Source organism: Xenopus laevis, chromosome 1L (assembly GCF_017654675.1).
Source record: "Xenopus laevis strain J_2021 chromosome 1L, Xenopus_laevis_v10.1, whole genome shotgun sequence".
Classification (NCBI taxonomy): Eukaryota; Metazoa; Chordata; class Amphibia; order Anura; family Pipidae; genus Xenopus; species Xenopus laevis.
In genome coordinates, this window is record NC_054371.1 from 232,470,926 (window position 1) to 232,487,798 (window position 16,873).

Genomic DNA, 16,873 nt, shown 5'->3' on the forward strand with positions numbered 1-16,873 from the left:
AGAATAAACGTTTATTGAACAGAAGGCAAATCAAGCTGTTTCTATAGAAAACGTATTTAGAAGCAAGTGCTCAGAGAGTGTCAGGCTGGAGACACTTCTAGACAATCTTAACATAATACAGAGCTCAGGCCAACCTCCAGCACTGACCAGCAGACAGAGGGTTAATAATGGTTGCAGGACAAGCCAACCTGGTGCTGCCCCTTTCTATGTCCCCTTTTTTGGGGGAACCCAAAACATAACAATCATACATACAAAAAACAAAAAGTATGAAATGTTCCCATTGTCTCTACACCTGTCTGGAGGGGCTGCTGCCCATTCAGCTTTTTACTAATAAGGAAACAACTGTTTTTATTTCTTAACTAAACACCCCCAATCCCCCCCCCATTCCTATGAACCCTACAATCCCCAACCTGGCTTGCTGGTAACTCAGGTGGAGTATCGGGCGGCAAATTTCTTGATCCTCAGACTCCTGCGCAGCACCCTGGAGATCCGTGGCCTCTGAACCAGAGATTTCCTTTTCTGAAGCTTCCCCTCATCTTGGCTATGAGGGCGGCCATTGCACTCCTGGCTATGAGGGCGGCCATTGCACTCCTGGCTATGAGGGCGGCCATTGCACTCCTGGCTATGAGGGCGGCCATTGCACTCCTGGCTTTGCATGGGAAATGTTGGCAGCAGGGAGCAGAAATATGCCAGTTGTATGGAGATCTGCTCCTGTACCCCACACACACGATTTAGGGTCTGAACCAGCTGTTGCATCCCTTCCACTAACTGTGCCATTGTACTGTGCAGTAGCCGTATGGGCTCCAAGTCCTGAGCTGCTACACGTGCATTCCTGCCTGCGGCTCCTATGGGAAACACAGCAAATACAGTGTCAGTTAATTATTCACCTGAATGGGACTCACTCTACTTACTGTATATGACTGGTTAGATTAAGAAATTGGACACCCTCCAACTAGTGCCAACTGCACCTCCTTACTGCTTTCACTAGTCCCTAATAGCATCTCCCTCCAGTGCCAACTGCACCTATATATGTCCTGCTCCTACTAACAACACTTATCACAATCACAAACATGTAACATCAGTACTGACATATGTCCTGGGCATGTCTATGCTACTCTATGCCACAACTACTGACTGCCTACACTACCTTAAAATAGCTCCACCTCTCCTAAATCCTTACTATTGACACACATATGAAGTGTGCCCACAAAACTGCCAGCACTACATGCTAATAGCATCCCCCATCTCACCTCTCCTGTATTTGTCCCTAGTCACTAACAAGACCCCTGCCATGTTCAGTATTAACTGTGGCACATACCCTCTTGCTGAGCTTCTTGTAGATTCTCTGGTGCATTCTCTGGTGCATTCTCCGGTGCCAGGTTTCCTCCATTGTGCATGGCAGGCTCTTGCTCATGATGCATTTCTGGAATGGAAGCTTCATCTGTCATGTCCTCATCAGACAGGGTGTCGGACAATGAGGAAGTTGGTCTCCCACTTTCCTGAACTGGGAATGGGATGAGAATTACAGAGCTTTGTGGTTTATAGGCTCACTATATTCTCCAGTCAGGAGCTACAGGGCTTGGAATGTACCTGGGCAAGTTTGGCCCACAAACATAAGGCACTTCTAGTCCCCCCAAAGCATCTTTCAGCTTCCATTAGCCAATATTCCACTGCACATTCCAGGTGTTAGACTGGCCTACCTTAGTAAATTCCTCTTATCCAGTGGTGTAACATGAAGATAATGTGCCCCCTACACTGTCTGGGCCCCCCACTGTCCCAAGGACTGTGATGCTCAGAAAAGGCTTTCCCCTACATATGGTTCTGCTTGAGTTGCTACATGCAGGAGACTACAGCATTGCTTCCTGCTGAACAAAACAACTGGCCTTAGTTATGTACAACTATACCTTCCTGCTCATGATGCACTTGAGTACGAGTTGCTGGTCTCTTACTCCCTGAGCCCAAAAAGTTGACTCAGACTTTCAGTGGCTCAGGTTCTAGAGTTACAGAAATAACTCCCATTTTAGGGATGCACAATCCAGGATTCAGTTCAGTATTCGTCCCTTTTCAGCAGGATTTGGCCAAATCCTAGTGCCTGGCTGAACCAAATCCTCAATCTCATATGATTTTTTGTCACAAAACAAAGAAGTAAAAAATTTTTTTGCCACAAGCGGGTCGCTTTTCCCACCCCCTCGCTGATTTGCATATGCAAATTAGAGTTTGTGGAAGATCCGGCCAAATACCAAACCAAATCCGAACTCACCGGTGCTATCAGCCTCTCGACTGCAGATCTCCATTCTCTTGTGAGGTTCCAAGAGCTGCTCCATCTGCTGATAAAAGGGGAAGTCAGCAGTGATGGCGACCAGGGGTGCTAGGCCAACGAAGCGTTTGAGGCGCCAGAACTTCACTTTCAATGCTTGCCACTGAGCCTTAATCTCTGCTGAGCTGGAGAAGGGAGAGAAGCAAAAGGCATGGTCATTCTCAAAATCAGTTTTGGACTAGGGCACAGCTAACCCCCAGCAGGTACCAACACCCAGATCAAATAAATAATGAGAATTAGTCTACTCTGCACTTTTGAGAAGCAAAAGATGGCCCAGCTCACACCATATGGGTTTATTCACAGACTATTCAAACCCCTGTGCAGAGAACAAAGGCTATAACCCAAAGTGCTCAGATCACATGGGCTTTTATGTAGAAGCGGTCCTACCCCACAGCCACACCCTTCTAACACCCATGTAACTCCCTGAAGCCTCACCTGGCTCTCACCCTGCAGTGACCCAGAAGCACCTGGAGTCTCTCAAACACGTCCCAGTTCTGGAATCCTTTGCGGGTCAATGCTGGTCCCAAACCCGTGTCTTGGATCAGATCCAGCATTGCTTGTGTTTCTTGCTGAGTCCATGCCCGTCCCACAGATCCATCAGCCAATTCCTGCTCCATCCTAAGCATCAATAACAAAATATTATTATTGTTAAACATGTCTGGGAGGATATTTACTTTTCCTATCTCTTCCTTCAAAATATGATGAGATCATTATAATGTTACTTTTTTTGTTAAACAAACCGGTATGTGATTCCTCAACCTAACTTTCCCTACATGCAAAACAACCATGCTGTGTGTCAGTCCCTGTATTACATTGCAAGTTGCTGACTTGTGCTGGAATCAGCCAATAAGAACAGGGGAAATTTGGCAGTGACTCACAGCATGACTTTCTTAAAACCAACCCAAGTGTAGGAAAAAAAATATATATATATTTAATAAAGAGTATTATTATTTTCTATTATTATTTAATAAACTGATTTATTCTACAGTGTATTAGATATTTATCACAGTCATTTCATTCATCTGCTTGTCATTAAAGGGCAAGTACCACATAACTGATAAGTAGTGCCAACTGGACTTATTTTCATTTATTTTAAATTTTCTGTCTCTGGACGGAATTTATTTACTACTACAGTAAATCCCCCATTTATGTTTCTCAAGGAAACCAGAAAAAATTCTGTAAAATTGAGGAAATGCGATATCAGCACAGGAGTCAATTTTACTTATGAATACAGTATTTACTGTGTTAATGACAATGTTTGGGCATGGGGTCTTTAATGTTACACTATGGGGGACATGTGCAAATCTTCCTAACACTCACATGTACAGATTAACCCCAATGTTTGGGGGGTGCAGGAGTAAAGAACCCACAGTGGGGTTCCTGACTGATGTACAATATCAATATATGTGTGAGATACAGATCATTATACCAAGGTTTGGGGGTGCAGGGGTATAGAGGGGCCAGTGGGGTTCCTAACTGATGTACAATATCAATATATGTGTGAGATACAGATCATTATCCCAAGGTTTGGGGGTGCAGGAGTATAGAGGGGACAGTGGGTTTCCTGACTGATGTACAATATCAATATATGTGTGAGATACAGATCATTATACCAAGGTTTGGGGGTGCAGGGGTATAGAGAGACAGTGGGGTTCCTGACTGACGTACAATATCAATATATGTGTGACATACAGATCATTATACCAAGGTTTGGGGGTGCAGGAGTATAGAGGGACAGTGGGGTTCCTGACTGATGTACAATATCAATATATGTGTGAGATACAAATCATTATCCCAAGGTTTGGGGGTGCAGCGGTATAGAGAGACAGTGGGGTTCCTGACTGACGTACAATATCAATATATGTGTGACATACAGATCATTATCCCAAGGTTTTGGGGTGTAGGAGTATAGAGGGACAGTGGGGCTCCTGACTGATGTACAATATCAATATATGTGTGAGATACAGATCATTATCCCAAGGTTTGGGGGTACAGGAGTATAGAGGGACAGTGGGGTTCCTGACTGATGTACAATATCAATATATGTGTGAGATACAGATCATTATCCCAAGGTTTGGGGGTGCAGGTGTATAGAGGGGACAGTGGGGTTCCTGACTGATGTACAATATCAATATATGTGTGAGATACAGATCATTATCCCAAGGTTTTGGGGTGCAGGAGTATAGAGGGACAGTGGGGTTCCTGACTGATGTACAATATCAATATATGTGTGAGATACAGATCTTTATCCCAAGGTTTGGGGGTGCAGGAGTATAGAGGGACAGTGGGGTTCCTGACTGATGTACAATATCAATATATGTGTGAGATACAGATCATTATCCCAAGGTTTGGGGGTGCAGGAGTATAGAGGGACAGTGGGGTTCCTGACTGATGTACAATATCAATACATGTGTGAGATACAGATCATTATCCCCGTGGCAGGAGTATAGATTGAAGTTTAGAAATTGGATGTTCAACATGCAGTTTTCTAGATGTTGTAGAACAATAACTCCCAGCACCCCAAGCCAGACAACAGATACAAATAGAGCTCTTCCCTAGGGCTGCAAAGTCACCCCTTAAAACCAGACACATACAACTGAGATGGCTACACAGGGAAGAAAATATTGTTCTAAAAGAAGTGCAGTCTGCAGCAAAATTGCCATGCAGAGTGAGGCTTCTCTATGAGTGAGATTAAGAATGAGCAGTAACTAAGGACTGGGCCATAGGAACCAAGGAAAGGGAAATGGTTAGAGAGATCAGTGAAATGAAAGGATTGGTGAGAAAGAAATGAGTGACCCCTCCATCTCCCGGATTATCTCCTATGTGTAACATACAATGCATGGCTGCCTATGGATCTTGCTCAGAATACCTTTATATATATTCTATAGAGGCCTGTGCATGGCTACGTAGAATAAGAATGAGAAGTACCTGTAAATCAGCACCAAATAGCGGCCCTAGTAAGTCACCTCCAGTCTAATGGAATAAGTGGATCTTCTTTTCTAATCTCTTCCCCCCCATCCCCAGCACCCTGTCTCTCACCTACTCTCCCTTAATTCAGCACAGCTTCCCCTATTACCCTCACCTGCTTTCATTAAGCCCAGCCTGGGAACTCCTCACACTACAATATGCTGCGGGCGTGATCAGCAGTGCAGGTAAGTGACTATAACTTCTCTATGAAGCAGCAGTAAGGAGCATGGGGGTTTATATGTGAAAAGAAGGGGCCACAGACATGGTTTCAATGATTTAGGATTATATTAGAGAGAGTGCTACAGGTATACGAGAGTCATCTCCTGACTGCACTGCTTCTGTACAGCCTTGTATCTATAGCAACTGCCAATGATTATGTGGGTATTACTGGCATAGGGTTAACCTCACCCCTTTAATACCAAACGCATATGGAATCCACAGGCTGCATGGCTAATTAGCAATTCATTTAGGGCAGGACTAGATTATGCGTTTTGACCCGACACGTCGCAATGCGACTAAACGCATGCGACATGTCGGACGGTTTAGTGAAAACAGAAGTGATGAGAATCGCATGTAAACCACTACATTGATCCGACTTGTTGTTAAAAACAACAAATGCTCTGTAAGGCTACAAATATAGTGTTAGTGCTACTATTTATTACTCATCTTCCCATTAAGGCCCCATTCTATTTATATTCCAGTCTCCAATTTAAATCAATGCATGGTTGTTAGGGGAATTTGGCCCCATTAACCAGACGGCTGAAATTACAAACTGGAGAGCTGCTGAATAAAAAGGTAAATAACTCAAAAACCACAAATAATAAAAAATGAAAACCAATTGCAAATTGACTCAGAATATCCCTCTCTATATCATACAAACAGTTAATTTAAAGGTGAACAACTCCTTTTAGTATAGTACTCCAACCAACACCCTGCCAATATAATCCCGTGCAGAGAAATATGAAATCACCCCCTTTAAAACTGGAACCCTATAAAATTCACATACTGCAGGGCAGACCTATAGCAGCACCCAAATGGTCTCCCCATTATTTCTGCAGCATGGGGGGGGTTAGGAATCCAGTTTAATGGGGGGAATTGGAAATCCTATGCCGACTGCAGAGATGGGGTGTATTGGCTTATGGAAGGGATGGTGCCAGACTGTTCTCTGTGGGGGCTGCACCGACACAAATGCACTGAAATGCAACACGTAGATACAACTGTGTGTGTCTAATAATGGCCTCTGTACTTCAGTAGCTTATAGCCATAGAGTATGATGTAGTGCAGCACAAAATCACAAATATCCCTGTGTAACACACACACAACCTACTGAACTTCTCACATGAAGGAGACAAAAGTAAATCTGAATCTCCAATTTACCAGAAGTGGAAAAAATCCTTACTAACCCAATAAGAACATGTATGAACATTATGTCTGTAGCCTTTATTCTCTAACTTGTTAAATAGGCACCAACCCTTCCCCCAAAATGTCTCACCTCACGTGTCAGTGTATTCAGTATTACATGCGCTGTCTCTGGAATTATGTTACTGTATTCAGTATTACATGCACTGCCTCTGGAATTATGTAACTGTATTCAGTATTACATGCGCTGTCTCTGGAATTATGTTACTGTATTCAGTATTACATGCGCTGTCTCTGGAATTATGTTACTATATTCAGTATTACATGCGCTGTCTCTGGAATTATGTTACTGTATTCAGTATTACATGCGCTGTCTCTGGAATTATGTTACTGTATTCAGTATTACATGCGCTGTCTCTGGAATTATGTTACTGTATTCAGTATTACATGCGCTGCCTCTGGAATTATGTTACTGTATTCAGTATTACATGCGCTGCCTCTGGAATTATGTTACTGTATTCAGTATTACATGCACTGCCTCTGGAATTATGTAACTGTATTCAGTATTACATGCGCTGTCTCTGGAATTATGTTACTGTATTCAGTATTACATGCGCTGTCTCTGGAATTATGTACTATATTCAGTATTACAATGCGCATGGGCCTCTGGAATTATGTTATGTATTCAGTATTCATGCGCTGTCTCTGGAATTATGTTACTGTATTCAGTATTACATGCGCGTGCTCTGGAATTATGTTACTGTATTCAGTATTACTGGGAATTATGTTACTGTATTCATCGGTATTCAGTATTACAGCGCTGTCTCTGTTACTGTATTCAGTGCGCTGCCTCTGGAATTTGTATTCTATTACATGCGCTGCTCTGGAATTATGTTACTGTATTCAGTATTACATGCGCTGTCTGGAATTATGTATACTGTATTACATGAATACATGTTACTGCGCTGTCTCTGGAATAGTGTATACTAGTGCGCTGTCATCTCCACATGCGCTGGTTACATGATGTACTGAACATGTATTCATGCGCGCTACCTGCGGAATTATGTTCTGATATTCAGTTATTCGAGTATATTACATGCGCTGTCTCTGGAATTATGTTACTGTATTCATATTACAGCCTGTCTCTGGAATTATGTTACCTGTTATTCAGTATTACATGCGCTGTCTCTGGAATTATGTTACTGTATTCAGTATTACATGCGCTGTCTCTGGAATTATGTTACTGTATTCAGTATTACATGCGCTGTCTCTGGAATTATGTTACTGTATTCAGTATTACATGCGCTGTCTCTGGAATTATGTTACTTGTATTCAGTATTACATGCCGCTGTCCTCTGGAATTATGTTACTGTATTCAGTATTACATGCCTGTCTGCTGGAATTATGTTACTGTATTCAGTATTACATGCGCTGGTCTCTTGGAATTATGTTACTTAGTATTCCAGTATTACCATGCCGCTGTCTTCTGGAATTATGTTACTGTATTCAGGTATTACATGCCTGTCTCTGGAATTTATGTTACTGTATTCAGTATACATGCGCTGTCTCTTGGAATTATGTTACTGTTCAGTATTACATGCGCTGTTCTCTCGGAATTATGTTACTCTATTCAGTATTCACATGCGCTGCTCTGGAATATGTTACTGTATTCAGTATTACATGCGCTGTCTCTGGGAATTATGTTACTGTATTCAGTATTTACATGCGGCTGTCTCTGGAATTATCACTGCTACTTCAGTATCATGCGCTGTCCTCTGGAATTATGTTACTGTATTCAGTATTACATGCGCTGTCTCTGGAATTATGTTCTGTATTCAGTATTACATGCCGCTGTCTCTGGAATTATGTTACTGTATATCAGTATTCATGTACATGCGCTGTCTCTGGAATTATGTTACTGTATTCAGTATTACATGCGCTGTCTCTGGAATTAATGTTACACTGTATTCAGTATTACATGCGCTGTCTCTGGAATTATGTTACTGTATTCAGTATTACATGCGCTGTCTCTGGAATTATGTTACTGTATTCAGTATTACATGCGCTGTCTCTGGAATTATGTTACTGTATTCAGTATTACATGCGCTGTCTCTGGAATTATGTTACTGTATTCAGTAATTACATGCGCTGTCTCTGGAATTATGTTACTGTATTCAGTATTACATGCGCTGTTCTGGAATTATGTTACTGTATTCAGTATTACATGCGCTGTCTCTGGAATTATGTTACTGTATTCAGTATTACATGCCTGTCTCTGGAATTATGTTACTGTATTCAGTATTACATGCGCTGTCTCTGAATTATGTTACTGTATTCAGTATTACATCGCTGTCTCTGGAATTATGGTTACTGTATTCAGTATACATGCGCTGTCTCTGGAATTAGTTACTGTATTCAGTATTACATGCGCTGTCTCTGGAATTATGTTACTGTATTCAGTATTACATGCGCTGTGTCTCTGAATTATGTTACTGTATTCAGTATTACATGCGCTGTCTCTGGAATTATGTTACTGTATTCAGTATTACATGCGCTGTCTCTGGAATTATGTTACTGTATCAGTATTACATGCGCTGTCTCTGGAATTATGTTACTGTATTCAGTACTACATGCGCTGTCTCTGAAATTATTTACGATTCAGTATTTACATGCGCTGCCTCTGGATATTGTCAAACTGTATTCAGTATTACATGCGCTGTCTCTGGAATTACTGTTACTGCTATTCAATATTTACATGCTGCTGTCTTCTGGAATTATGTTACTATATTCAGTTATTACATGCCTGTCTCTGGAATTATGTTACTGTATTCAGTATTACATGCGCCTGTCTCTGGAATTATGTTACTGTATTCAGATTACATGCGCTGTCTTCTGGAATTATGTTATCGTATCAGTATTACATGCGCTGTCTCTGGAATTATGTAACTGTATTCAGTATTACATGCGCTGTCCTCTGGAATTATGTTACTGTATTCAGTATACATGCGCTGTGCTCTGGAATTATGTTACTGTATTCAGTATTACATGCGCTGTCTCTGGAATTATGTTACTGTATTCAGTATTTACATGCGCGTCTCTGGAATTATGTTACTGTATTCAGTATTACATGCGCTGTCTCTGGAATTATGTTACTGTATTCAGTATTACATGCGCTGTCTCTGGAATTATGTTACTGTATTCAGTATTACATGCGCTGTCTCTGGAATTATGTAACTGTATTCAGTATACATGCGCTGCCTCTGGGAATTATGTTAATGTAGTTCAGTTATTACATGCGCTGTCTCTGGAATTTACTGTAACCGTATTTCAGTATTACATGCGCTGCTCTTGGAATTATGTAACGTATCTATATACATTGCGCTGTCTCTGGAATTATGTTACTGTAGTTCAGTATTACATGCGCTGTCTCTGGAATTATGTTACTGTATTCAGTATTACATGCCGCGCCTCTGGTAATGTCTATGTAACTGTATTCAGTATACATGCGCTGCCTCTGGAATTTTCAGTTAATGTATTCAGTATTACATGCGCTCCTCTCTGGAATTATGTAACTGTATTCAGTATTTACATGCGCTGCCTCTGGAATTATGTACTGTATTCAGTATTACATGCGCTGTCTCTGGAATTATGTTACTGTATTCAGTATTACATGCGCTGCCTCTGGAATTATGTAACTGTATTCAGTATTACATGCGCTGTCTCTGGAATTATGTTACGTATTCAGTATTACATGCACTGCTTCTGGAATTATGTAACTATATTCAATATTACATGCGCTGCCTTTGTAATTATGTTAATGTATTCAGTATTACATGCCGCTGTCTCTGGAATTATGTAACTGTATTCAGTATTACATGCGCTGTCTCTGGAATTATGTTAATGTATTCAGTATTACATGCGCTGTCTCTGGAATTATGTTAATGTATTCAGTATTACATGCGCTGTCTCTGGAATTATGTAACTGTATTCAGTATTACATGCGCTGCCTCTGGAATTATGTAATGTATTCAGTATTACATGCGCTGTCTCTGGAATTATGTAACTGTATTCAGTATTACATGCGCTGCCTCTGGAATTATGTAACTGTATTCAGTATTACATGCGCTGCCTCTGGAATTATGTAACTGTATTCAGTATTACATGCGCTGCCTCTGGAATTATGTTAATGTATTCAGTATTACATGCGCTGTCTCTGGAATTATGTTACTGTATTCAGTATTACATGCGCTGTCTCTGGAATTATGTTAATGTATTCAGTATTACATGCGCTGTCTCTGGAATTATGTAACTGTATTCAGTATTACATGCGCTGCCTCTGGAATTATGTTACTGTATTCAGTATTACATGCGCTGTCTCTGGAATTATGTTACTGTATTCAGTATTACATGCGCTGTCTCTGGAATTATGTTACTGTATTCAGTATTACATGCGCTGTCTCTGGAATTATGTTACTGTATTCAGTATTACATGCGCTGTCTCTGGAATTATGTTACTGTATTCAGTATTACATGCGCTGCCTCTGGAATTATGTAACTGTATTCAGTATTACATGCGCTGCCTCTGGAATTATGTAACTGTATTCAGTATTACATGCGCTGTCTCTGGAATTATGTTACTGTATTCAGTATTACATGCGCTGTCTCTGGAATTATGTTACTGTATTCAGTATTACATGCGCTGCCTCTGGAATTATGTAACTGTATTCAGTATTACATGCGCTGCCTCTGGAATTATGTAACTGTATTCAGTATTACATGCGCTCTCTCTGGAATTATGTAACTGTATTCAGTATTACATGCGCTGCCTCTGGAATTATGTTACTGTATTCAGTATTACATGCGCTGTCTCTGGAATTATGTTACTGTATTCAGTATTACATGCGCTGCCTCTGGAATTATGTAACTGTATTCAGTATTACATGCGCTGTCTCTGGAATTATGTTACTGTATTCAGTATTACATGCACTGCTTCTGGAATTATGTAACTATATTCAATATTACATGCGCTGCCTTTGTAATTATGTTAATGTATTCAGTATTACATGCGCTGTCTCTGGAATTATGTAACTGTATTCAGTATTACATGCGCTGTCTCTGGAATTATGTTAATGTATTCAGTATTACATGCGCTGTCTCTGGAATTATGTTAATGTATTCAGTATTACATGCGCTGTCTCTGGAATTATGTAACTGTATTCAGTATTACATGCGCTGCCTCTGGAATTATGTTAATGTATTCAGTATTACATGCGCTGTCTCTGGAATTATGTAACTGTATTCAGTATTACATGCGCTGCCTCTGGAATTATGTAACTGTATTCAGTATTACATGCGCTGCCTCTGGAATTATGTAACTGTATTCAGTATTACATGCGCTGCCTCTGGAATTATGTTAATGTATTCAGTATTACATGCGCTGTCTCTGGAATTATGTAACTGTATTCAGTATTACATGCGCTGCCTCTGGAATTATGTTACTGTATTTCAGTATTACATGCGCTGTCCTCTGGAATTATGTTACTGTATTCAGTATTACATGCGCTGTCTCTGGAATTATGTTACTGTATTCAGTATTACATGCGCTGCCTCTGGAATTATGTAACTGTATTCAGTATTACATGCGCTGTCTCTGGAATTATGTTACTGTATTCAGTATTACATGCGCTGCCTCTGGAATTATGTAACTGTATTCAGTATTACATGCGCTGTCTCTGGAATTATGTTACTGTATTCAGTATTACATGCGCTGCCTCTGGAATTATGTAACTGTATTCAGTATTACATGCGCTGTCTCTGGAATTATGTTAATGTATTCAGTATTACATGCGCTGTCTCTGGAATTATGTAACTGTATTCAGTATTACATGCGCTGCCTCTGGAATTATGTTACTGTATTCAGTATTACATGCGCTGTCTCTGGAATTATGTTAATGTATTCAGTATTACATGCGCTGTCTCTGGAATTATGTAACTGTATTCAGTATTACATGCGCTGCCTCTGGAATTATGTTACTGTATTCAGTATTACATGCGCTGCCTCTGGAATTATGTAACTGTATTCAGTATTACATGCGCTGTCTCTGGAATTATGTAACTGAATTCAGTATTACATGCACTGCTTCTGGAATTATGTAAATGTATTCAGTATTACATGCGCTGCCTCTGGAATTATGTTAATGTATTCAGTATTACATGCGCTGCCTCTGGAATTATGAGTTTGTATATATGACAAAGTTTCTTATGGCCATTAACCTCAGGCAATTATTTGTATATTGATTCACGTGTTCCCCTGCGGTGCCTGGAGAATGTGTGTGAGGACCTTTAGTTTTATATATCTCAGTCCCCTTTGTCAGCCAAGAATTATTCTAGAATTAATTATGGGCTTTATTTAAAGGTGTTAAACAAAAAACTCTGTATTAAGAGTGGATTTTGGGATCTAGCACATGGGTTACTAATCCCCAGTGTCTGTACCGTTACTATAAAAATAACATTATACATTAGTGATGTGTGGGCTGGGCCGATACCTGCGGGTTGGGCAGACTTCGTGCTCCTCTTTGCGGGCTGAGAACTTCTCCTGCTCTCCCCGCCCGCCACGATGCAGTAACGGCTTTCAAGGGAATAGTTAGGGAATGACAAGAAGGAATAGTTGGGTAATGACAGGAGGGAATAGTTAGGAAAGGGCAGGAGCGAATATTTAGGGAAGGAGGGAATAGTTGGGAAATGACAGGAGGGAATAGTTATGGAATAGTAGGAGGGAATGATAGGAGGGAATCATTAGAGAATGACTAGAGAATAGGGAATGACAGCAGGGAATATTAAGGGAATGAGAGGAGGGAATAGTTGGGGAATGACTGGAGGGAATAGTTAGGGAATGACTGGAGGGAATAGTTGGGGAATGACAGGAGGGAATAGTTAGGGAATGACAGGAGGGAATAGTTAGGGAATGACTGGAGGGAATAGTTAGGGAATGACTTGAGGGAATAGTTAGGGAATGACTGGAGGGAATAGTTAGGGAATGACTGGAGGGAATAGTTGGGGAATGACTGGGGGGGGGGAATTAGAAAATCACTGGAGGGAACAGTTAGAGAATAAAATAAAATAAATGACAGGAGGGAATAGTTAGGGAATGACAGGAGGGAATAGTTAGGGAATGACAGGAGGGAATAGTTAGGGAATGACAGGAGGGAATAGTTAGGGAATGACAGGAGAGAATAGTTAGGGAATGACTGGAGGGAATAGTTAGGGAATGACTGGAGGGAATAGTTGGGGAATGACAGGAGGGAATAGTTAGGGAATGACTGGAGGGAATAGTTAGGGAATGACAGGAGGGAATAGTTAGGGAATGACTGGAGGGAATAGTTAGGGAATGACAGGAGGGAATAGTTAGGGAATGACAGGAGGGAATAGTTAGGGAATGACTGGAGGGAATAGTTAGGGAATGACTGGAGGGAATAGTTGGGGAATGACAGTAGAGAATAGGGAATGGCAGCAGGGAATAGTTAGGGAATGAGAGGAGGGAATAGTTAGGGAATGACACTGGAGGGAATAGTTAGGGAATGACAGGAGGGAATAGTTGGGGAATGAGAGGAGGGAATTGGGAATGACTGAGGATACATATATAGAATATACCAAATGAAATAATGGAATATCAGTACAGTATACAGAAAGTTCAGAATGGAATAAGAATTTACAGGAGACAATGTTCATACAAATAAATGTCAGTGTGTAAAGTAATTGAGGGCTCTGTATTCTCTCTGTGACAAGGAATTTCCACAGGAAAATGACACCAGAGTAAAACGGTACAACTGATAATTATGTCAAGTAAAATTCCAGGACAGCATTATTTCCAGAACGCGCAATAAAATGCAGACATGAGCCCACAAAGCCAATCTCTACGCCCATATCACACCTCAGAGACTTTCCTTGTCTTCCGGGCGGGAACTGAAACCAACGGAAACCTCCGCGCCACCACCTTGCGACTCACAAATCTTCACAGCGAGTATCAATATGGCCGCTCCGCCCTTCTACACGCCCACTTTTCTTTGATTGGCTACAACTATCATGTGACAGCGAGTTCTCTCTGTTCATTGGTCCGTAACAAATAAAAACCCTATAGGAATGAGCGGGGTGGGAAGAGAGGTGAGAACTACAGACACTTGGTATTTGGTTTGTGTAGAGTGTGAGTTTATTATTGAGATACATGTGTTACCTCTGTACGGCAGCCTATGTACTGGCACTGACTTGTACAGGGAACTCTGAGTATCACTCATGTATTATAAGGGATAATGTACCCCCTACTGTAAATGATAAGGATATTAGAAGTCACTGAGGGGTTGTTCTGTGACCATATAAAGGCACAAGGCTGCAGGCTGAGTTATACAGGGAACTCTGAGTATCACTCATGTATTATAAGGGATAATGTACCCCCTACTGTAAATGATAAGGATATTAGAAGTCACTGAGGGGTTGTTCTGTGACCATATAAAGGCACAAGGCTGCAGGCTGAGTTATACAGGGAACTCTGAGTATCACTCATGTATTATAAGGGATAATGTACCCCCTACTGTAAATGATAAGGATATTAGAAGTCACTGAGGGGTTGTTTCTGTGACCATATAAATACACAAGGCTGCAGGCTGAGTTATACAGGGAACTCTGAGTATCACTCATGTATTATAAGAGATAATGTACCCCCTACTGTAAATGATAAGGATATTAGAAGTCACTGAGGGGTTGTTCTGTGACCATATAAAGGCACAAGGCTGCAGGCTGAGTTATACAGGGAACTCTGAGTATCACTCATGTATTATAAGGGATAATGTACCCCCTACTGTAAATGATAAGGATATTAGAAGTCACTGAGGGGTTGTTCTGTGACCATATAAAGGCACAAGGCTGCAGGCTGAGTTATACAGGGAACTCTGAGTATCACTCATGTATTATAAGGGATAATGTACCCCCTACTGTAAATGATAAGGATATTAGAAGTCACTGAGGGGTTGTTCTGTGACCATATAAAGGCACAAGGCTGCAGGCTGAGTTATACAGGGAACTCTGAGTATCACTCATGTATTATAAGGGATAATGTACCCCCTACTGTAAATGATAAGGATATTAGAAGTCACTGAGGGGTTGTTCTGTGACCATATAAAGGCACAAGGCTGCAGGCTGAGTTATACAGGGAACTCTGAGTATCACTCATGTATTATAAGGGATAATGTACCCCCTACTGTAAATGATAAGGATATTAGAAGTCACTGAGGGGTTGTTCTGTGACCATATAAAGGCACAAGGCTGCAGGCTGAGTTATACAGGGAACTCTGAGTATCACTCATGTATTATAAGGGATAATGTACCCCCTACTGTAAATGATAAGGATATTAGAAGTCACTGAGGGGTTGTTCTGTGACCATATAAATACACAAGGCTGCAGGCTGAGTTATACAGGGAACTCTGAGTATCACTCATGTATTATAAGAGATAATGTACCCCCTACTGTAAATGATAAGGATATTAGAAGTCACTGAGGGGTTGTTCTGTGACCATATAAAGGCACAAGGCTGCAGGCTGAGTTATACAGGGAACTCTGAGTATCACTCATGTATTATAAGGGATAATGTACCCCCTACTGTAAATGATAAGGATATTAGAAGTCACTGAGGGGTTGTTCTGTGACCATATAAAGGCACAAGGCTGCAGGCTGAGTTATACAGGGAACTCTGAGTATCACTCATGTATTATAAGGGATAATGTACCCCCTACTGTAAATGATAAGGATATTAGAAGTCACTGAGGGGTTGTTCTGTGACCATATAAAGGCACAAGGCTGCAGGCTGAGTTATACAGGGAACTCTGAGTATCACTCATGTATTATAAGGGATAATGTACCCCCTACTGTAAATGATAAGGATATTAGAAATTGCTTGTTATTTGCTAAGGGGACCCTGCTTGAAGGCTATATCGGATGAGTTCTTAACATGTAACATGGACGAGATACAAAAACAAGGTGATCCTTTCAAAAGTGAATTTAACCCACGGCGGAGGCAGAGGTCTGACCTAAGTCAGGGATTTAAATTAATTCTATAAGCGAAAGAAAAAAAGAACCCCAATTGCCTCCCACTCGTACCGCAGTTCCTCAGATATTACACTACTTATAAAGTATTTTGTGATTGCGTGAGGGCAATCACTGAACGTTAAAAAATACTAATG

At 41.0% G+C, this 16,873-nt stretch overlaps 2 protein-coding genes across 2 annotated transcripts in view; one reads left to right on the forward strand and one right to left on the reverse strand.

Moving 5' to 3' along the window:
• On the reverse strand, window positions 1–5,366 carry XB22166267.L (LOC100145065 L homeolog). Its single transcript, NM_001096130.1, is given in 5 exon segments — window positions 1–845; window positions 1,319–1,504; window positions 2,261–2,442; window positions 2,753–2,935; window positions 5,246–5,366. Coding segments are annotated over 4 exon segments (969 nt in total). The 5' UTR covers window position 2,935; window positions 5,246–5,366; the 3' UTR covers window positions 1–426.
• LOC108719191 overlaps window positions 5,336–16,873 on the forward strand; it is a 24,857-nt gene continuing 13,319 nt past the window's right edge. The window contains 1 exon segment of the mRNA XM_041585162.1: window positions 5,336–5,469. The gene's annotated coding sequence lies outside the window, so the exon portion shown is untranslated.